The 16998-nt window shown below is 38.7% G+C and overlaps 1 protein-coding gene across 1 annotated transcript; it reads right to left on the minus strand.

The window, feature by feature from the left end:
* Window positions 1–9343: 9343 nt before the first annotated feature.
* Window positions 9344–12826, minus strand: LOC104608681 (pentatricopeptide repeat-containing protein At2g22410, mitochondrial-like). Its single transcript, XM_010274738.2, has 2 exons — window positions 10519–12826; window positions 9344–10119 (listed from the first exon to the last, which is right to left on the minus strand). Exons 1-2 carry the CDS (start codon window positions 12334–12336, stop codon window positions 10057–10059), a joined length of 1881 nt encoding a protein of 626 aa, XP_010273040.2. The 5' UTR covers window positions 12337–12826; the 3' UTR covers window positions 9344–10056.
* Between the last annotated feature and the right edge of the window lie 4172 nt (window positions 12827–16998).

Raw genomic sequence — 16998 nt, forward strand, 5'->3', positions numbered from 1 at the left:
TTGATAATATTATAGAGTACAACACAATAATTGAGTCCTAAGATAAAGAATTCTTTGAGCATATCTTTCCATGGAGAAAAGAAACAATAAATAGGAAACCTCCCAAAGTCTATAACAGAAACCAAGAGCAAGAGTTAAATGCTAAAGGAGTCAGTACTTTACTTAGTCAAGGAAACATTGATTTTACGAATCAAGAACTAGACTTAAGGAGAAGTAAAAGACAAAGAAAATAAACAAACTTGGGTGATGGAGTGTTCACATTTATAGTGGAGAAAGACCCAATAACCTATTAAAAAGTCGTAACCTCCCCTGATGCAATATTCTGAAAGGAAGCCATAAAAAGTGAAATAGACTCTTTAGTCACTAATCACACTTGGGAACTTGTAGGTCTCCCACTTTAAACTGAGGCACTAGACTGTAAGTAGATATTTAAGAATAATCTAAAACCAAATGATGGTACCATAGATAAATTCAAGGCCAAACTAGTTGCTAAAGGCTTCAAATAAAAGAAAGATGTAGATTTCTTTGACACATATTCTCCGGTTGCAAGGTTAACTAGCATTAGAGTCTTGTTTGTTATAGCATCAATTTACAAACTGGTAGTCAATCAAATGGATGTAAAAATAGATTTTTTAAATAGGGAACTAGAGGAAGAAAAATATATTAAACAACCTTAGGCTTCATAGTACCAGGACAAGAGAACAAAGCATGTAAACCGGTTAAGTCTTTGTATGGCTTAAAACAAGCTCCCAAATAATGGCATGAAAAGTTTGATAATGTGCTAATAACAAATGGATATAGCAGAAATGATTCTAAAAGGTGCGTCTATAGCAAATTTCTAGATGATAAAGGAGTCATGATTTGTCTATATGTTGATGATATGCTAACAATGGGTATAAGTCTAGAAGTAGTAAAAGAAACAAAACAATTTTTAATGTCCAAAGTCGACACTTACGACATGGGTGAGGCTTATGTAATCCTGGGGATTAAAGTCCATAAATAACAAGGAAACTTTATTTTCTCCCAGTCATACTATGTGGAAACTATACTTAGGAAGTTTGGACACTATGACTGTAAACCATTTAAGCCACCACTGGATTGTAGTATCCATTTAAAAAAAAACATGTAGAAGAACGTGTTTCACAAAAGCAATATGTAAGTATAATTAGATTTGTGTCATACTTAATGAACTGCACAAGACTGGATATAGCAATAGTAGTTGGAAAACTAAGGGCCTGTTCGTTTGCTTTGAAGTCTGACATCAGAAACTGCAATAAGTACATTAAGAAGTATATTGGTATTGGTGATCTTTTCTTTCCTTTGAACTCTTAATGTAGAGAATGTTATTCTGAATTATGAATTCTGAAAATTATTAAATATCCATTTTGACCCCATATATGAGAGTTTTTGTTTATCTTTTTGGGGGTATCATTGGAAAATAAAAAATTGTACAATTGCACTTTAAGAGATAAGAGATAAGAGGAAACAGACAAGTAGTTTCTCTTAAATTTAAAAGATTCCTCTTAAGAGATAGAAGTTAAGAGGAAACGAACAAGCTCTAAGTCAACATGCTCATAATCCTGGGAAGCTCTAATAAGATTATTAAAATATTTAAAGGGAATCATAAACTTTGGTTTGCATTATTAAGGTTTTCCTCTTGTTTTAGAAGGATTTATTGATGCAAATTAGATTTCAGAAAGGATAGTAGTTCCACTAGTGGGCATGTCTTTACCCTAAGAGGTCTCAGTTTCTTGGAAATCAATAAAGCAGTCTTGTAATACAAGTTTGACAATGGAGGCTTAATTCATTGCATTAAAATTGGTAAGGTCTGAGGTAGAGTGGCTAAGGAACTACTGGTAGATATATCACTTTGGCCATAACCGATTCCATATATATCTCTCCATTGTGATAGTCAAACAACAATAGCTAGAATCAAGAATAAAATGTATCACGGTAAAAGAAGGAACAACCACATAAGACATAACTTGGTAAGACATAACTTGGTAAGACAATACCTCAGTGACGGTACAATCGAGTTAGACTTTGTAAGGTCTAAAAAGAACATTGTAGATTCGTTAAAAAGTGGTTTATGAGGCATCGGTAGGAATGGGGTTGAGGCCCGTTAGACATAGTCATTGGTGATGAACACCTATGTGAAAGGGGATCCCTGGAATTAGGTTAAATGGGTAAAAAAAGTTGCTAAATGAGTTGGGAAAGCACTATCAATTTGTACCCCATTACAGATGCCGAAATAAGATAGTGCTCACTATAGTTTGAGGAGGGTGAGTATAAGACTCTTAATCAGTTAAGAATAGTGTGTGCAGTACACACTAAATAACCAACCTAAGTGAGTGTGGAGTGTTGCCACTTCTATGAAAGATCTAAGTGATGACACTCTAAAACACTCATGATTCCAAGAGGGGAACAAGGTCAAAATGTTCCAAAACAAAAGAACCACCTAAGGAATTTGTGAGTTGAGTTGGTTGGCATATTAACTAGTTATGACAAAGAGGAAAATGTTGAAGGAGTCTAACTGCACTCGTACTTTGTAACATAGTTTGTCATACTTAAGTGTTGATTGAAGTCTAAAAGACATAACCATGAATACTTTTCTCACTGCGATGCTCAGGTGTTTGATCTTCTTGTAATTTTGAATCTTGTGGGGGAATTGTTGGAGGGAGATTCAAAATTTCAAGAATCTCCTCTCTCTCTCTCTTTCATTTTTTGTTTTGGTTTTCTCTTTTCTCTCTTTCCTTCTTCTTGCATGTAGGAGACTCTTGTCCCACATTGCTTAGGAAAAGAATTGGTTTGGAGTATATTACTAAGATTGCTCTCCTTATGTATAGGGACCCATAAGAGGAGAGCAATATATATCTCTACATGCATGTGAAGGGGTTTGGGGGTAATTTTCAAAAATGCGCGTGCCGAGTAGGGCCAGGATAGGACGCATGTCTGGGTGTCGGTGTCGGTGCATGTACGTGTATGTGTATACGTGCGCTACACCGAAATGTTTTTGCCTTTGACCAGTTTCAACTATTTTGACCTTTGAATTTCAAAATTCTGTTTAAAAAATTTTCTGTCTTCTTCTACTTGTTAGTTTTTTTTTTTGTCTTGGTGTTTCTTTGAACAGGTGCTTTATTGCACTGTTCTAGAGAGACATTTCTCTCTGAAAGGACACATTTGTGTCCATTCGGGTGATGAGAACACTAAATAGAGTGGTGGTCAACCCAATGTTACATACCAACAAATTCATAGTCCTCTATCTGTCTTCTTTCCTGAACGTTCTCTTTTGTGGTTCAAGGAGGTCTGGTAAATGAGTGCACGTCTACTAGTTGTTTGTAGGTTGTTTTATCTTGGTGACCGATTTACAATCACCTGGTTGCACCATAGGAGGGCAAATTCGGTTTCAAGGAGAGTGACTAAGTGGCATGACTCAACCCTCGCTTCCTTTGAAATTCTCAATCTCGTCTTCAAAGTTCTGCAACACTGCCAAAGTTTGGTTTGAAAAGCGTTCATCGATAAATTCCATTATGCCCTATTTATTATTATTTTCCAACTTTTTTTGGATAGAAACGAAGATACAACTCAATAAAATTGGAAAACCCAATAAACACATAGAGAATGAGTACATTGTCGTGTGAAATTTGGTTTTTGGGATGAAAATTGATGCTCCTAGGTGGATTTAATGACAGTATCTGAGAACATTATCTGTAGGGGTGCAACTTCGGACTGAGCCCACTCAAATTTTGACTCTTGATTACACTTTATTATGCTTTGAAAATTGTGCCTCATTCTGCACAAGTCCATATACACTATACTTTTAAATTGTCTCTTGATTACACTTTTTGATTCAAAACTATCAAAAAAATATTCTTGGGAATGGCAAAGTCTCCTAGCCGCCAGAGAGATCTTGATGCAAGGTTGCTGTTGGGTGGTCAATGCTGGGGCCAAAGTTAGAATATGGGAGGATTCTTGGCTTCCAAAAATTCCTGAATTTAGAATCCAGGGGCCAAAATCAAACAACCCAAATCTCTAGTTGGTCAAAAATCTAATGCTAGAAGGTAGGAGAAGTTGGAATGAAACACTAATTAGGCAGACATTCCTTAAGTGTGTATGTAGAGAGCATTCTAAATTCCCCCCTAGTAGTTGATAGCTGGTCGGACAAATTGCACTGGACATTGACTGGAAATTGCATTTTCTCTGTCAAATCAGCTTATCATGTAGCCAAGTCTTTGAAAGAAGATGAGCCTATTACTCAAGCCCAACCACCTACTGATCAAAGGCTAGAAAAGAAACACTGGAAGCAAATTTGGGCCCTCAAAATAGACCCCAAAGTGAAGTCTTTCATTTGGAAATGTTGATGGAATGCACTTCCTATAAAAGAAAATCTGGCAAAGAAAGGAATTTCATATTCAAATCTGTGTCCGATATGCAATCTGACAGTGGAATCTAGTATGCATGCCTTGTTCTTCTGTGATCATGCCAAAGCTACATGGTTTATCAGTTATCTAAATATTAAAATTATAAACTTTAGTATGATAGATAATTTCTTAGTGTGGTTTAAATACTGGTATGATTTTTGTTGCACCTTGGGTCAGAGAAAAGAAAAAGTGATGGGATTGTCTTGTTATCTACTATGGATGATCTGGAAGAATAGGAACAATATAGTTTTTGAAAACAAAATGGCTGATCCTAATATGGCATCTATTTGTGCTCATAAGAAGATGAAGGAGAGGAATCTGACTTCCCCTCGAGATTGGCTGCTTTCTTCCCAATCAGCTGATCTGAAAAGTCAGCAAGTTTTTTGGTTAGCTCTTAGCTCAAACTGTCTCAATGTAAACTTGGATGGAAGTTTTTTGGAAATTGGTAAGGCTGGTTATGGTGTTATTATCAGAAATCATTTGGGCCTGGCAATTGCAGTTTCTTTTGGCCAGACATCAGTATCTCCTATACAAGCAGAGGCTATGGCTTTCTTGAAGGGGCTGGAGTTGTTAAAGAGTTTGAACTTCCCAAAGGCTATTTTGGAAAGCAATGCGCAAATCTCATCCAAGCTTTTCAATCGAAGAAGTAAATTAGCACAGGATGCTATATTTATTTGCAGGGACATTTTTGAACTATACTAAAGATCTGGATGCTTCTTTTAATTTTGTAAATAGATCTGTGAACCAAGTAGCCCATGCTTTGACAAATAATTTTGCTGGAAATTGCCCTCGGTGGGTAGAGGAGCTAGCTTTTCGAGACATGGCTAGCCCTGCTAACGATTGTAATTAGTTTCCTCTTTGGTTAGTTCTAATATATATTATCTCTTTTACAAAAAAAAAAAAAAAAAAAGTGCAGCCAATCTCCTAAAACGAGAGCTTAAAATTTTCCCATATGAAACTTTGAAGAAAAATGAATAAATTAAGAATTTTGGTAAAAAAAGCAAAAGTTTTTAAAAGCTAACTGAAGGTGCAATTGTGCAAAAGCTAAGCTGTATAATCAATCAGTCAAGCCCATGAAATTTATTCTGTAAGAAGATTAAATGTAGAAGACATTGCAAGACAAAATTATATTTCCCCAAACCTGCCTTTAATTCAATGGTAAATTATTAAAATATTTTTTAAATTTAATATTAATTTTTTAAATATCCTTGAATTTCTCTCAAATTTAAAAAAACTCAAGATCCCAACCCATAATCACATTTCTAAAATTTTCCCAAATTTTTAAAATCCTATTTTTAAAATTTGATATATATTTAGATAATTTCTTTGAAACGGGAAAAATTTGGGAATTCTCCAGTCCCAATGGGAAAAGAGTGTCCCGCCCCAAACCTACCCATGACGGGAAAAAATCAAAACATTTTGGTGTTGAGTTTATCATGATCTCCGCATATGAATATGGGGAGTCGAGCTTATCAACCGTTGGCACCTCTATTTGTGTAATGACCAAAGATCATTACATCTGCTAATCGGTTGGAATGACCAAAGATCGGCCTGTTAGTGTAGTTAAAACATCTGCTAATCGGTTGTAACAGAATCTTGACAACTGGCATGTAGGGTTCAAGTTGCCCAAGTCGGTTACCCTGTATCTATAAATTAACCACCACCTAATCTATTAATTACGATTTAGTTTTCTCCCTTCTTTCTTGTGTCTGATACCGATTTACATGGTATCAGAGCAGGAAAGATGATGCTGAAATTCAGGTGTTTCGCTTTGTTTTTAAAGATTCTCGTCGCCTCCTTTTTTTCCTCTTTCCTTTTCTTTCTAGTGTTCTTGTTCTTCCAAACTGTCGCTGTCAATGGTAATCGAGGTCGACGGATGTTCGCCAAACTTCTTGCATCCTTTGGATAACCCAGGAACAGTACTGGTTTCAACACTTCTCATCCGAGAAAATTTTTTGACATGGCTCCAAGTTATGAAGACAGCCCTAGAGCAAAGAATAAGCTCAATTTTGTTGATGGATTCTTGCCACGACCAAAGAATTGACCTGGTCCAAATGTAACACCATGGTTGTTTCATGGATCTTCAATTCCCTATCCTGAAAGAACTAGAAAAATGATTATCGCAAGGAAATGTGCCTCGCATACACCAACCAAAATAGGAATTGGTGCTCCTTCACCAATTAAAATAGGGAGATTTGACAGTTACTACCTACTTCACCAAACTCAAAACACTATCGAACAAGTTAGGAGCACTCGTCACCTTTCTCGAATGTTTATGTGGAGTAGCGAAGGCCTTTGCGGCCAAAAGAGATAAGGAGAAACTACACCAATTCCTCGTGGGACTCAGCTTCAACTCAATTTGAACTACTATTTTGGGGTCCGATCTTCTGCCCAACATAAATCGTGCATGTGCACTTATTATTCAATAAGAGAAACATCAACTCACAATCTCCCTAAGGACCTGGATCGAATGGACAACACTGACAAAGACCACAGTGCGATCACTTCAAGAAGAACATCCATACCAAAGATCATTGTTATGAACACTTTGGATACCTAGAAAATTGGGAAAAGAATCGATCAAATTGTTGTTCCGATAACAAAAATTCATAACAGTCTCGGCCAACATCATGTGCAGTTGTTGAATCCTCAGGTCTCACTAACAAATCCCCAATCCCAAGATTGTCAATGAATCAATACACAACTTTTATCTCTCCTCAGCAATGATACATCTAACTTTTCCTCAGCTAATGTCTCTGGTAAGAATCATTCCCTTTCAGTTGGATTCTCGATAGTAGTGCCTCCAACCACATGATTGCTTTTGAATCCATGTTTATCAACTCGAATTGTTTGAATCATGAGAAATTGGTTCGTTTATCAAATGGAACCATCATTTTTGCCACTCAACAAGGATCTGTGAATCTGGGATCACACACCATTCATGATGTCCTTCATCTCCCATAATTTAAATGTAATTTGTTATCTGTAAGCAAACTAACCACTCAGCTCCAATGCGTGGCAATTTTCTTTCCACCATTTTGTGTTTTTCAGGACTTTGCCTCCAAGACAGTGATTGGGGTGGACAAGCTCCATGATGGTTTATACCATTTCATAGTTCCAGCACAATCCTTTGCATCTCTTGTGGTTGCCTCCATTGTCGATGATGTTACGTGGTATAGGCGACTTGGTCATGCTTCTTAGCAACGCATCTCTCTAATAAATGACATACTTGCCACACACCTGGAGATTTTTGTTGTGATTCTTATCATCGCGCCAAACAGACATGGATCCCATTTCCAGTAAGCGTCTCTCACACTACTACTCCCTTCCAACTTGTCCATTGCGATATTTGGGGTGGCTACTAGACGACTCTGCATTTGAACACGCATTTTTTTCTCACTGTTGTTAATGACTTCAGCAAGTGTACATGGGTTTATCTCTTAAGAAATAAATCAAAGTATTGTTCTTTCTTTATTTTTTTTCTTTTTCTTTATTTTTTATTTTTTTTTTTGCAATGGTGAAACACCAGTTCAATTGTGATGTAAAATGCGTCTGTTTCGACAATGGGTCTGAATTTATTTCTAGTCCCATGCATCAATATTTCACCTTTGGAGGCATTATTCATCAAAGATCTTACATAGATACTCCCAGCAAAATGGTGTTGCTGAATGCAAACATTGCCACTTGCTTGAAGTCGCTTGTGCCCCTCTCTTCACGTGTCATTTTGGGGAGAGTATCTACTTACAACAGTATACTTCATCAACTTACTCCTCACGCCGACACTTTCAGCGAAGTCACCATTTGAGATACTTTTCCATAAACCACCTGATTACAAACATCTTCACACTTTTGGTTGCCTTTGTTAGACTTAGATCTGACCACTCAATAGAAACAAATTCCCCGGTCGAGCTTCAAAATGCATCTTTATAGACTACCCTCACGAACAAAAGGGTTATAGAGTTTATGACCTTACCTCACACTGCATATTCCCCTCTAGAGATATTATTTTCTATGAGTCCATATTTCCTTTTCGAACTATTACAACCCCTCTACTTCTGTCTTGCCCCTTGCACAGCCTTCGGACTCATTACTTGAAGCTTATCCACCTGAACAAATACCAGCCCATGAGCCCATCACCACCTCAGTCAATGAATTACCTACTGAATCCACTCATACAACCTCCACCTCACCAGTCCAGACACCCATAGTCAATGCACCCACCCATGAAGACAGTCCTGGCCTCGAATCCATGACAGCCCCATCCACTCAGCATGATATTAGGCCACGTCGTGAACACCATTTACCCCCACACCTTCATGATTACTTTGTTCAGCTTCCACCATCCATCACTAAAAATGTCAATACTGCCCTTCACACTGTTACTATTTCCATTGAACATGAGCCACTTCCTTTGCTCAAGCCTTTTTCCGATCCACGGTGGAGAGAAGCCATGGCCAAAGAGATAGAACATCTTGAAAAAAAATAACACATGGATTGTTGTAAACTTGCCACCTGGCAAATGAGCCATTGGATCTAAATGGGTTTATAAAATCAAGTAGAAAACTGATGATAGTATTGAAAGATTCAAGGCTCAACTATGGTCGAGGGCTATACACAGGTTGAAGGCATTGATTTCCATGACACATTTGCCCCTGTTGCAAAATTGGTAATTGTACGTTCTCTTGGTTGTTGCCCCCATTAGGTAATGGGAACTCCATCAAATAGACGTCAACAATGCTTTCTTTCATGGTGATCTCCATGAAGAAGTTTACATGACTATCGCACAAGGATTTGCTAAGGATGGCACCCACAAAATTTACAAGTTACAAAAATCTCTTTATGGGCTCAAACAAGCCTCCAAAATGTGGTTTTTTAAATTCACTTAAGCCGTTCTTTCCCTTGGATTTAAGCAATCTAATGCCGATTACTCTCTATTCACACAAACTCAAGGGGAATCCTACATTACTATTTTGGTGTATGTGGATGATGTCATCCTCATAGGGAATGATCCAGCCTGCATTTCCTTCATTAAGAAGTTTCTTAATGACCAATTTCACATCAAAGATCTTGGTTCCCTTCAATATTTCTCAGGACTGGAAGTTGTTCACTCTTCTATGGACATTTACTGTCTCATCCAGCATATGCAAACACCAAAACAAGAGAATCTTGATGTCGCATTGCATGTAATTCGGTATCTCAAAGGCACTTTGTTCCATTGCCTTTTCTTTAGGGCTACATTTGATCTCATGGTCCGAGGATACTGACTCGGATTGGGCCAGTTGCCTCTTGACCTGACGTTCAACTATAGGCTATTTTACCTTGTTGGGGTCTGTGCCACTTTCATGGAAATCTAAGAAGCAGCAGACAATTTCTCGATCATCTGCTGAGGCTGAGTACTGAGCAGTGGCCAATACTCTTGTGGCTGAAACATGTTCTCCACAACTTAACTGTCTCTCTACCTTACACGCACTTGTACTGTGGCAGCAAAGCAATATTCCACATTGCTGCCAATCCCGTGTTCCATGAATGTACCAAGCATATCGGCATCGATTGCCATTTCGTATGTAACATGTACAAACTGGAGAAATTCAGATCTTCCACTTACCAAGCAATTCTCAACCTGCTGATCTTTTCACTAAAGCCCTCGGTTCAGACAAGTTTCAGCGGTTAACGTCCAAGTTGGGCATTCAATTTCTTCCTACACCAATTTGAGGGGGGATGTTAGCGTAGTTAAAACATCTGTTAATTGGTTTGTAACAGAATCTCGACAGTTGGCATGTTGGGTTCAAGTTGCCCAAGTCGATTACCCTGTATCTATAAATTAACCACCACCTAATCTATGAATTACGATTCATTTTTCCCTTCTTTCTCGTGTCTGATACCGACTTACACGGCCAAATGCAGATTCACATTTAATGCATCTTCATTTAAAAAGTTTGGTCGGCTTTTTTTTTTTTTTTTGAGAATACTAAGCTTCAAGAGTTCAATGACATCCAATTTTCAACATTATTTCGAGTTTGTCTAGCATTGAATGAATCTCAATTTGTTGGGCATGCAAACTGTCTCCTACAAGAAATTCATAAACAACACCGTTTACCTCAATTGAGCTGCAACCAGGTTCCTTCCTCAGCCCTCTCTCCTTCAGTTCTTTCCTTATCCTCATGACCCCATCCCATCTAGAAGCTTCTGCATATATGTTAGACAGCATTACTCTGATATATGGATCAGTTGGATCTAGCTGAAGCAACCTTTGAGCTGCAAGCTCACCCAATTCCACGTTGTTATGGACTCTACAAGCACTTAATAAGGTTCCCCATATGACCTCATTGGGCTCCATAGGCATTCCCCTTATCAGACTGTAAGCCTCTTTGAGATACCCCATTCGGCCTAGAAGATCGACCATGCAACCATAGTGTTCCAGTTTGGGAGTCAAACTGTGAACCTTCTCCATTGAAAGGAAGTACTGCCAGCCTTGGTCCAAGAATCCTGAGTGGGCGCAAGCATTGAGGATGCCCACCAATGTGACATCATCTGGTTGCACCCCAGCTTCCAGCATCTGAGAAAAATAATGTATGGCCTGCTTAGCATGTCCATGCATTGCTAGCCCACATATGATTGATGTCCATGAAAAAAGATCTGTCCTCGTAGTCTTTTCAAAAACTTGGAGTGCCTTGTCTATGCTCCCACACTTGGCGTACATGTCGATCAAGCCAGGATCCAGAGATCCATCTGAGTTGAGGCTGTTTTTCTCTATGTAGGCATGAATCCATGTACCAGTATCTAAAGCACCAAGACCAGCACAGGCAGAAAGGGTGATTGAAAGGGTCAATCTGTTAGGTTTCACACCATATAGTTCCATCTCATTGAACAATGCTAATGCTTCCTTGCACCGTCCCGCATGAGCTAATCCCCCAATCATTGTGTTCCATGATACTATGTCTGCATCCGGCATCATCTTAAACAACTGATATGCAAGGTCCATGTTACCATTTTTGGCACATTGATGAATCATGGTGTTCCAAATCACCACATTCTTGGCAGACATCTCACAAAATAAATTATATGTAAACTCTAAACTCCCGCAATCACCGTACATACCCAAGAGTCCGCTACTTACAAAAGCATCAACCTCAACTCCACTTTTGGTGATGAAACCGTGAATCACCTTTGCCGTGTCCAAGTTTCCTAACTGCCCGCAGGCTGAGACAATGGTTGCCAATGTCACTGGGTCAGGCATAAAACCCAGCTGCCTCATCTCTCCAAAGAGCCTTAATGCTTCTTCTGAAACATTTGCGCAAACATAAGCACGCATCATGGCAGTCCACAACACCAAGCCTGGTTCAGATATTTTGTCAAACACCCTACGCGCTCTGTCTACAAACCCACAAGCAACATAAAATCCCAGTAACGCGCTCGAGACAAATTGACTAGAGTCACATCCGAATTTCACAACATTTGAATGGATGGCTTCTCCCTCATGGAGATACAAATCCAACTGAGCTTGCAAGGCCTTGATCAGGTACATGAAGGTGTGACTGTTGGGTCTTACACTGGTTTTGAGCATCTGTTTGTAAACTAGAAGAGGTGGTGGGCTCATGGAATCCATGCCATTTTCTACGAGCTTCTTGATCAATGTATTCCATATGAAGAGATTAGGGGAAGAGATTTGGGAGAAGATCAAACGGGCGTAGCTGGGTTCCACAAGTGCAGGTGAAGAGAGTAGTCGACTGGCAGCAAAGGTGTCTTTAATGGTGCCAGAGATTATCATGTGGGCATGGATTTGATGGAGTTGTCGGACATCGGTTGCTGTTTGTAGAAGAGAAAGAAGCGATTTTATGTTGGTATCTAGAGTGGAAGAGCAGCGAGTACGTAGAAGACAACTGAGACGTTGCATGCACAACTTTGCTCCTATCATAAACTTCTGGGAGTGGGAGAGAGGAGAGTGAAACTTTCCGATTATTTGACATATTATTGAATATATGCATATTGCAGCAGATGTGCTCTCAACATCTGCCGTTTTACCAAGTCTCGTACCCTTTTTTTTTTTTTTTTTTGTTGGGTTTAGACTTTAGAGCCAATTCAAGCCCAACGTAATGTATAGGAGGAGCAACCCAAGTCTATTGAAAACTTGAAGTGGCCTAGGTCAATTGTGGCTTGAACAGCTATGTCATTGAGTAGGAGAATTCCTCAGACTGAAGCAAGTGAAGTGCAATTCCTTCTCAAGGCAACTTGGCAGTGTACCGATCGACTAATTAATAGATTGAAATTGCTCAAATATTTACACGGAAAAGACACTTTGTACAAGTACGTTTTTGGGCTTATGTCGGGCCCTTGGCCAAGTTTTCCAAAGCCACAACTCAAGCCCAAACCAAGAGATGAAGGAGCAAACTTTTGAGTCCAATCAAAGTGCTCGGATTGGCATGGATACAAATTTTGGGCTTGGAATCTTATAACTTAAAATGGTGTCTGATTGTCTATTGAGAAAACATGAATAATATTTCACCACTGGATCAGAAGATATATTTATTGCTGGTAATAAATCTGTCTGCTTTGTGTTTCTTTTCAAGAACTCTCAATTGCTTGCCATACGAAAAGATGGAATTCCTGAACTAAGCAAACATAAGGAATATGGTACACAAATGTTGAACCTTAGTACTAGAACACAGCAGAGGCAAAGAGAAATCAGAAAGGGAAAAAAACGTACAGAAAGTGTAGATCTTTAACCCAGAGAAAAGGGCGGAGCCATGGGAGGACTAAATAATATAAAGACACCCTAAGAAACTAGAATACTTATGAGGAAAAACATTTTTACTTCGTTTTGGTCAAACAAGAGAAAAGGTTTTGGGTTCCCTTCATCAATTTCTTTTATGCAACATTTAAGTGCACCGCCCTCTTTGAGCGAATCTCGCACCAAAACCTCTTAAAGTGGACACTTGGCCCATACAGCCAGCCAGCCAAAGCCAAGTTCATGTACCACTGTTTTTGTAGGCTCTTACGTTACGTTGCATCCTTCACCGCAAAACTAATGCTGAAAGCTTTCAAATGTGGTAAAATCATTCTAACAATAGACCAATAAGAACAGTAGAAAACACAGAGCACTGTTGACATCTGAGAGAGAGCGCGCGACGGACGATTAGCAAGGCATAGCTCAGCAAACCCCAACTTGACTGACACCCCTTACATCAAGCACATATCAGCTGTTTGACAATGTTTCTGCTATTTTTGGGTTAAGCAATTAGTTTGGCAGAGCAGAACCCATTCAATATTGCTTAAGCCATGATTGAGAGCTTGAGCTGAATCAACAGATATAGACAAGGATGTTTAGCAGGGAGCTAGGGTTCTGTATTACTTGATTGTTTGGACGATCGCACATGGCGACTTACTGTTGCCGACCATTTCATGCTCTCTATTAGAGGTGCAATAGAGCCGAGCCGATTTTGGCATGTTCTGGCTCGATCCGATTAAAATAATATCAGACTTGAGTAGTTCGAGTTTGGTTCGATTCGATGAATCCGAATTCAGCTGAAAGCTAAAAAATGAATATATTTTTGTATTATGTATATGATATATTCTATAATATGTATATATGTGCAAATTGATCCAAACTCAAGTTGAACTTTTTTGGTCGAACTCGAATAATTAATCGTACTCATCCAATATTCAAACTCAAATCTAGCCTAATCGAACTCAAATCCGAACTATTCCATTAGAACTTAAATCCATTGCACCCTTACTCTCTATTATATTAATCCAAATACTTATTTTTCTATTATCCTTTTAGTTCTATATATATATATATATATATATATATATATATTGGTGTATTAGATCCTTAATTAGAATTGGCTGAAATATATTCTTCTTTGTTATCTCTTCCGTCTCTCCAATGAAATAAGTACTTACCAATGTCTTGTAATATACTCTATCCTACGGTGATAATGAATAGTTTTTTTTAATTAACTCTTGGAAAGATGATACATGCAACCCATTGAGGCATTGAGTGCTCAGTGCTCACCAATCAACACCCAATGATGCCGAAATTATCGATAAATTGTGTCAATTGCCCATTCAAGTAATCTATGTAGTTTCTGTTTTTGTTTCAATCAAGAGGAATTGAATTTCCACCTCCATCCCTTGCAGGCTGCAACACAACAATCATTACTACTTGGTACCGGGCCAGACCCTCAACATACAATATTGGCACTATGCGGCCTTGGTGTGATGACACAAGGTTGGTCTTGCTCAGGTGAAGAAACTAAAATAAGACAGGTGTGGCTGTATTGGGCCATGCTCCTTGTGGTCAAAGCAATCATACTGAACACCAGCAGGACATAGACCAAGAAGAGCTTCAGTATTCCTATAGACATCATGGGATGTGTTTCATCTCAACTTCTCTAGATCATAGGAAATCTCTGCCTGCAAGCACTATTTCATCTACCAAATTAAGACTCCAAACTCTCAGATCAAAAGGGTGACAATTCTTGAGTTCAACCATCAAATTGTCTAAACCTGGTCAGCTACTTTGCTTCTAATACTCAACCTCTTAGCATTCAAATTTGATGTTGGTTTGGATAGAGAGTTTTCTCAATTTGCCCACAACCAATTTCAGTTGGTTATTTTGCAACTGAACCTGGTAAACCCAAATGTAAATTCTTTAGCTTCAGATCAACCATCAAGAAAACCAACCTGTGACCAGCCCATTGTTTCTCAACTTAAATGGGGCCATAGGGGTGTGGGACCATGGCCTGAATTCCAAAGCACTTGGATAATTCTGACTACCAGATTATTGGCATTTCAGACAGTGTCCTATATGACTAGTTCATAGTTTAAGGAGAAGAGCGTTGAAGGTTAGATGTGATCCTGCAGCTCCAAGCTGTACTCATAATGAGTTCTGAGTGAGTAGTTCATTGTTCCAAAGTAATTGTAGACCTCCAAGGTGTACTATAACATAGAACCTCCAAGATTCCAGTTTTCTTGTTTGATTAAATCTAAACTAATGAATTTGTTTTTTTTTTTCACTTTTGGGAGGTTGAAAACAATGGTGGGACCAGCCGATTTTTGAGGATCCTCATCCTCCATGTAAGTTAATGTATAGGTGTGAGCATACAGCAAAAGTGTGCGTACGTACGCACCATGTTAGAGTTAATGGGGAACAGAACACAACAAAAGCCAACGACTTCACCATTTATTGTAGAGCAATATTAAGGAGAAGCCTGTGGTCTGTGGAATTAATATTAGCATAAATGTGGTTAAGTACAAATCAAGAAATGTTTGTTCACATGTGTAAGGGTGGATGGTTCTTCAAGGAAGCATATTAAATATTTGATAAATTGACTGTGTATGTGTGTATGTATGTGAATTTGACCAAGGCACATGTGAAGCAGGTGCAAGAGTTCCTAGAGAATGAACAGTGGTGCTGTCTCTTCCCCATGGTTCTCGGCCCTAGAATGCAGAGTTCCAGGCAAAACTGTTGACCCTTTTACTAATTGTTTTGTAATTTGTTTGCTGGGCTGGGTTAAGACAGAGGTATGGAGACGGCCTTGCCAACTGGGGTTTTCCGTTTTCCTGTGGAATGTGAAGTGGAAATTTGTTAACACAGTTGCAAATATAGTATTCACAAGTAACAATTAAAAGAGGGAGCCAATGTGGATTCCCCATGGATTTATTTATTCGCCATGAGCGCTCAGTGTGGCAACAGTGGATATGGTGGATGTTCTGGTTCTGGTCCTTCCGGATGCTTTTCATGGCTGACCACATTTTGGGAGGGGCTGCACATGTCTAGATGGCTAAAAGCTACCATCTCTATGTGGAAAGGAAGCTCTGTCCAGATTAATAAGATGCTGTAGAGGGAGACTGAGACGTTTGGTTGCAACCATAACTCTACTCAGGAAAGCATAAATTACACTGTCATGTAAAATAAAATTCAGTCTCCTAGAGGACAGTTTGTGGCTTTGTGCATTTCTTCACACCAGAGAGAGAGAGAGAGAGAGACTATATTCATAATCTTGGGCTTGCAGAAATTTAAAATGAGAGAGGGAGAAAAAGAAAAAAAAATGGAGTACTGGACTAATGGGTGTGAGTGGCACTCTCGAGAGCTCGAATCTCAAACAGTGGAGGAGTCTCTTTGGACCAGAAGGGAAGCCAGGGAGGGACCTGGCTCGTGCTCACCATCTCTAAAAGCGTATCAAAGGGTTATTGAGATTTGCATACATGTGACATGAGACATGCGTAAAGCGTAGCATAATTGGTCCAAGGGAATTTTTTTGGGTAAATCCTTGGAAAGAGAAAGGGAAAAAGGCTAATTTCAAAGGGGAAAAGAGGGTTAGAAACTTGTGTCCTTGTGAAGTCTAAAAAAGGCTCAGCATGTGTATCCAGGGAACATTTTTAAACGCATCTTCATTAATGCAAGAACAAGCATCCTAAGCTTCTTATTAATTATTATTCCTATTATTATATTCATGTTGAGTTATGCTCCATTTTACTTAGTCAAGTGTCTACCCAATTTGGTTTTGTTTTGTTTGTTTTTTTTTTTTTACTTTGTTAAATTAAACCCATTTGAAACTAAGCATTTTTCTTT

Source organism: Nelumbo nucifera, chromosome 1 (genome assembly GCF_055504915.1).
Source record: "Nelumbo nucifera cultivar China Antique chromosome 1, China Antique-T2T, whole genome shotgun sequence".
Lineage (NCBI taxonomy): Eukaryota > Viridiplantae > Streptophyta > Magnoliopsida > Proteales > Nelumbonaceae > Nelumbo > Nelumbo nucifera.